Source organism: Tachyglossus aculeatus, chromosome 14 (genome assembly GCF_015852505.1).
Source record: "Tachyglossus aculeatus isolate mTacAcu1 chromosome 14, mTacAcu1.pri, whole genome shotgun sequence".
Lineage (NCBI taxonomy): Eukaryota > Metazoa > Chordata > Mammalia > Monotremata > Tachyglossidae > Tachyglossus > Tachyglossus aculeatus.
Window position 1 is genome coordinate 3,435,244 of NC_052079.1, and position 6,322 is coordinate 3,441,565.

The 6,322-nt window shown below is 51.2% G+C and overlaps 1 protein-coding gene across 1 annotated transcript in view; it reads right to left on the bottom strand.

Moving 5' to 3' along the window:
• The window catches only part of STYX (serine/threonine/tyrosine interacting protein), a 28,517-nt gene extending 25,814 nt beyond the window's left edge, over positions 1-2,703 (bottom strand). The window contains exon 1 of the mRNA XM_038756470.1: positions 2,505-2,703. Coding sequence (XP_038612398.1) covers positions 2,505-2,561 — 57 coding nt within the window. The 5' untranslated portion in view covers positions 2,562-2,703. The remainder of the gene's footprint in view (positions 1-2,504) is intronic.
• Positions 2,704-6,322: the final 3,619 nt, after the last annotated feature.

Here is a 6,322-nt window from a genome sequence, read left to right on the forward strand (position 1 = left end):
ACCCCAGAAACAGATCGTGTTTAGTATTTTAGTATTTTAACACACATCTTCAGGGAGAACTAGAGGCAGGAGTTTTGGCCCTCATCAAGTGAAATCAATCAATCACATTCACTGAGCACTCACTGTGTGCACAGCAACCACAGTGACATTTGTTAAGCACTTACTATGTGCCAGGCACTATACTAAGCACTGGGTGGATACAAGCTAATCAGGCTGGACACAGTCTGTGTCTCACATGGGGGTTACAGTCTTAATCCCCATTTTCCAGATGAAGAAACCGAGGCCCGGAGACATCTGGACAATTCCTTGGCTAATTGTGGTATTTGTTAAGCACTTACTTTGTGCCAGGCGCTGTACTAAATGCTGGGGTGGACACAAGCAACTTGGGTTGGCTTGTCTCTGTCCCACGTGGGGCTCACATTCTCAATCCCCATTCCACAGATGAGGTAACTGAGGCCCAGAGAAGTTAAGTGTCTCGCCCAAAGTCACACAGCAGCTGGGATTAAAACCAAGCTGTGGATTTTTACCAAGCCACACTGTACTAAACGCTGGGATGAGTCCGAGCAACAAGGTGTAGTAGATAAAGCACGGGCCAGAGATTTAAAAGTCATGGGTTCTAATCCCGACTCCTTCACTTAGCTGTGTGACTTTGGGCAAGTCACTTCACTTCTCTGGGGCTCAGTGACCTCATCTATCAAACGAGGATGAAGACTGTGAGCCCCACGTGGGACAACCTTATTACCTTATATCTTCCCCGGCGCTTAGAACACAGCTTGGCACAAAGTAAGCGCTTGACAAATACCATTCATCATCATAATAGCAAGTGCTTGGAGAAGCAGCGTGGGTCAATGGAAAGAGCACCGGCTTTGGAGTCAGAGGTCATTCATTCATTCAATCGTATTTATTGAGCGCTTACTGTGTGCACAGCACTGTACTAAGTGCTTGGGAAGTACAAGTTGGCAACATATAGAGACAGCCCCTACCCAACAGTGGGCTCACAGTCTAGAAGGGGGAGACAGAGAACAAAACAAAACATATTATCAAAGTAAAATAAATAGAATAAATATGCACAAACAGAGTAATAAGAAGTCATGGATTCAAATCCCAGCTCCGCCAATTGTCAGCTGTGTGACTTTGGGCAACTCACTTCACTTCGGGAAGCAGCGTGGCTGAGAAGCAGCATGGCTCAATGGAAAGAGCAAGGGCTTTGGAGGAAGTGGTCATGGGTTCAAATCCTGGCTCCGCCAATTGCCAACTGCGTGACCTTGGGCAAGTCACTTAACTTCTCTGTGCCTCAGTTACCTCATCTGTAAAATGGGGATTGACTGTGAGCCCCCCGTGGTGCAACCTGATCACCCTGTATCCCCCCCGCGCTTAGAATAGTGCTTTGCACATAGTAAGCACTTAATAAATGCCGTTATTATTATTATTCTCTGGGCCTCAGTGCCCTCACCTTTCAAATGGGGATGAAGACTGTGAGCCCCCTCGGGACAACCTGATCACCTCGTAACCTCCCCAGCGCTTAGAACAGTGCTTTGCACGTAGTAAGCGCTTACTAAATGCCATCATTATTATTTGGGCAAGTCACTTCACTTCTCTGGGCCTCATCTGTCAAATGGGGATGAAGACTGTGGGCCCCCTTGGGACAACCTGATCACCTTGTAACCTCCCCAGTGCTTGGAATGGTGCTTTGCACATCGTAAGCGCCTAATAAATGCCATTATAAAAAAAGTGCTTACAAATGCCATTATTATTATTATTAATATAACGCAGAGTCGCCCTCCCAGTGGGCCTCGAGGGCAGAGGCCTTTTAGACTGTGAGCCCACTGTTAGGTAGGGACTGTCTGTATATGTTGCCAACTTGTACTTCCCAAGCGCTTAGTACAGTGCTCTGCACACATTAAGTGCTCAATAAATACGATTGATTGATTGAGGCCAAGCACGTGCTGCGGCGGCTAAAGCCACGAGGGCCGCGCATGCGCAGAGGCCACCGGCTCCTTCGCCTCGAGGCCAAGCACGTGCTGCGGCGGCCGAAGCCACGACGGGGCGCGCATGCGCAGAGGCCTCTGCCCCTTCGCCTCAAGGCCAAGCACGTGCTGCGGTGGCCGGAGCCACCAAGGGGCGCGCATGCGCAGAGGCCACGGGCTCCTTCGCCTCGAGGCCAAGCACGTGCTGCGGCGGCCGAAGCCACCAAGGGGCGCGCATGCGCAGAGGCCACCGGCTCCTTCGCCTCGAGGCCAAGCACGTGCTGCGGCGGCCGAAGCCACCAAGGGGCGCGCATGCGCAGAGGCCTCCGGCCCCTTCGCCTCGAGGCCAAGCACGTGCTGCGGCGGCTGAAGCCACGACGGGGCGCGCATGCGCAGGCGGGTGGTTTGGGGGGGCACGAGACCAACGCCCCCAGCGACCGTGAGGGGAGCGGGCCGGCCCCCTCGGTGACGTCAGCGCGGGGCTCCTCCCCCACCCGGGGGTGGGGGAGGGGCACCGGGCCCCCTCTCCCGGCTCACCTCGGTATCCTCTTTGGACTGGGGCAGGGAGGGGAACTCCAGCTTCCCGTCCTCCATGGCGGCCACGGCGGCGGCGGTTGGGACGCGGGTCGGGCGGGAGCACCGGCCGGCTAACGCGCGGAGGCCCCGGGAGCGTCGAGCGGCTCGGGTCCGGCCGCCATGCTGCTTCCCGACCCCTCGCAGCGCCGATCCGCCGCTCGCGCCCTCCCGCCCGTGGGCCGCTGCTCCTCCTCAGCCCTCCGCCTCCCTCCTCTCCCCGCCCGCGCTCCTCCCCATGCCCAACTCCCGCTGACGCCCCGCCCACCGAGCGTGATGACGTAGAGACGTGGGGGGCGTAGCCGCGCGCCTCCCGCCCGCCGAACGTGACGACGCAACGCCAGGGGGCCAACCTCACCACGCCCGTCCAGCGTGACGCAAACGCCAGGGGGCGGAGCCAACCTCATCCACCCAGCGTGACGACGTAACGTTAAGGGGGGACCAACGTCGCCACGCCCACCCAACGTGATGGTGCGAACGCCCGCACGCTCACCCAACGTGATGACGTAATGCCAGTGGGCGGGGCCTCCCCTCAGTCGTGGTTAAGCACTAGGCCTCAGGCAGCAAGTTCTCCTCACGTCGCTCCAGTAATAATAATAATAATAATAATAATAATAAATGACGTCATTTGTTAAGCAATTACAATGTGCCAAACACTGTTCTAATTGATGGGGTAGTAATAATAATAATAATTATGATGGCATTTATAAAGCGCTTACTATGTGCCAAGCACTGTTCTAAGCGCTGGGCAGGTTACAAGGTGATCAGGTTGTCCCACGGGGGGGCTCACAGTCTTCATCCCCATTTGACAGATGAGGTAACTGAGGTCCAGGGAAGTGAAGTGACTCAGGTTGTCCCATATGGGGCTCACCGTCTTAACCCCCATTTTACAGATGAGGTAATAGGCACAGAGAAGTGAAGTGACTTGCCCAAAGTCACACAGCTGGCAATTGGCGGAGCCAGGATTTGAACCCATGACCTCTGACTCCGAAGCCCGGGCTCTTTCCGCTGAGCCACGCTGCTCCTCAGGTCACACAGCTGACAAGTGTACAACCAGCATGGCTCAGTGGAAAGAGCCCGGGCTTTGGAGTCAGAGGTCATGGGTTCAAATCCCTGCTCCGCCAATTGCCAGCTGTATGACTTTGGGCAAGTCACTTCACTTCGCTGGGCCTCGGTTCCCTCATCTGTAATATGGGGATTAAGACTGTGAGCCCCACGTGGGACAACTCAATCACCTTGTAACCTCTCCAGCACTTAGAACGGTGTTTTGCACATAGTAAGCTCTAATAAATGCTATCATTATTGTTATTATTGTCAGCTGTGTGACTTTGGGCAAGTCACTTAACTTCTCTGGGCCTCAGTTCCCTCACCTGTCAAATAGGGATGAAGACTGAGCCCCAAGTGGGACAACCTGATTACTCTGTATCCACCCCAGTGCTTGGCACATAGTAAGCGCTTAACAAATACCAAAATTATTATCCAGCACTTAGAACAGTGCTTTGAACATAGTGAGCACTTAACAAATCATTATTATTATTATTAAGTGGCAGAGTCAGGATTAGAACCCGTGACCTCTGACTCCCAAACCTGTGCTTCTTCCACTAAGCCATGCTGCTTCTCCATGGGCATCTACTCCTCCGCCTTTATAATAATAATGACATTTGTTAAGCGCTTGCTATGTGCAGAGCACTGTTCTAAGCGCTGGGGCGGGGGGATACAAGGTGATCAAGTTGTCCCACGTGGGGCTCACAGTCTTCGTCCCCATTTTACAGATGAGGTCACTGAGGCTCAGAGAAGTTAAGTGACTTGCCCAAGGTCACACAGCAGACATGTAGTGAAGTTGGGCCCCTCACTCCGGCCACCCTGCAATCCACCCTGCAATCTTTTAGACTGTGAGCCCACTGTTGGGTAGGGACTGTCTCTATATGTCGCCAATTTGTACTTCCCAAGCGCTTAGTACAGTGCTCTGCACATAGTAAGCGCTCAATAAATACGATTGATGATGGTTGATGATGATCCACTGCTAGGGTTGTCACCGTATCAGAAAGCCACAGGAAATAAAGAGATTAATTCAGGCGAGGCGGGGTAGGTCCTTGCTGTGTAACTCAAGCGCTTAGTACACTGCTCTGCACACAGCGCTTAATAAATATGATTGAAGGAATGACCGAACTCAGTGGATATGTCCCTGCGCTGCCTGAACCTTTCTAGTGGAGATGTCCCCCACAACCAGTGTGTTATAATCATCACCATCGCATTTGATCAGTCAGTCAATTGTATTTATTGAGCGCATACTGTGTGATGAAGATAACTGTGGTATTTGTTAAGTGCTCACTATGTGCCTGGCACTGTTCTAAGCGCTGGGATGGATACCAGAAAATTGGTTGGACACAGTCCCTGTCCCACACAGGGCTCACAGTCTTAATCCTCATCTTACAGATGAGGGAACTGAGGCACGGGTAGATCAAGTAACTTGTTCAAGGTCGCACAATAGACAAGTGGCGTACTGGGGATTCGAATTCAGGTCTTTCTGACTCCCAAGGCCTGTGTCCTATCCACTGGGTCATGCTGTAGTAAGCGCTACAATAGAGTACAACAGAACAGCATTAACACACACTTGTCCATGCAACACATTGAACCAGGCTCCCGGGAGAGTGCGATGGATGGAAGAGAAGCGTACGACAATGGGAAGATCTGCAGGCCCCAACACGTCTCCCACACATGGTAGTTGCACCCCTGGAAGAGGTTTACAGTGAAATTTTTATCCACCTGAAGTGCTTCGTCGTCATATCTTGGCTGGTCGGACAATAAACTTGAATTACAAAGTGCATTCCTGAAGGGGATTTTCTGTTAATTTTTTTAAACCTAAGTACCTGGTGGTCACATTCACTCAATCGTATTTATTGGGCGCTCACTGTGTGCAGACCACTCTACTAAGTGCTTGGAAAGTACAATTCGGCAGCAGATAGAGACATACTCATTTATTTTACTTGTACATATCTATCCTATTTATTTTATTTTGTTAGTATGTTTGGTTTTGTTCTCTGTCTCCCCCTTTTAGACTGTGAGCCCACTGCTGGGTAGGGACTGTCTCTACGTGTTGCCAATTTGTACTTCCCAAGCGCTTAGTACAGTGCTCTGCACATAGTAAGCGCTCAATAAATACGACTGATGATGATGATCTTGACTGGTTCTGAAAAAGAACTTGTTTGCATCTACATCTACAGAATGCACCTGATTATAAAGGCCTCATTCATTCAATCGTACTTATTGAGTGCTTACTGTATGCAAAGCACTGTACTAAGTGCCTAAGAATGACTGTTGGGATGTCCCAACGGTGGGTGGGAGAAACAGTCTGGGAAGCCTTCCTGGAGTAGGTGAGATTTCAAGGGGGCTTGAAAACTGTTCTGTTCTCTTCTAGGCTGTAAGGTCATTGCGCTGTTGGGTAGGGACGGTCTCTAGATGTTGCCAACTTGTACTTCCCAAGCGCTTAGTACAGTGCACTGCACACAGTAAGCGCTCAATACGACTGAATGAATGAATGAATGAATGAGCAGGGAAAGTGTCTACCAACTCTGTTATACTGTACTCTCCCAAGCACTTAGTACAGTGCTATGCAGTAAGCACTGAATCAATCGTATTTATTGAGCGCTTACTGTGTGCAGAGCACTGTACTAAGCGCTTGGGAAGTACAAGTTGGCAACATATAGAGACAGTCCCTACCCAACGGTGGGCTCACAGTCTAAATACGACTGATGATAAAAGGACTAAATGCGATTAATAAA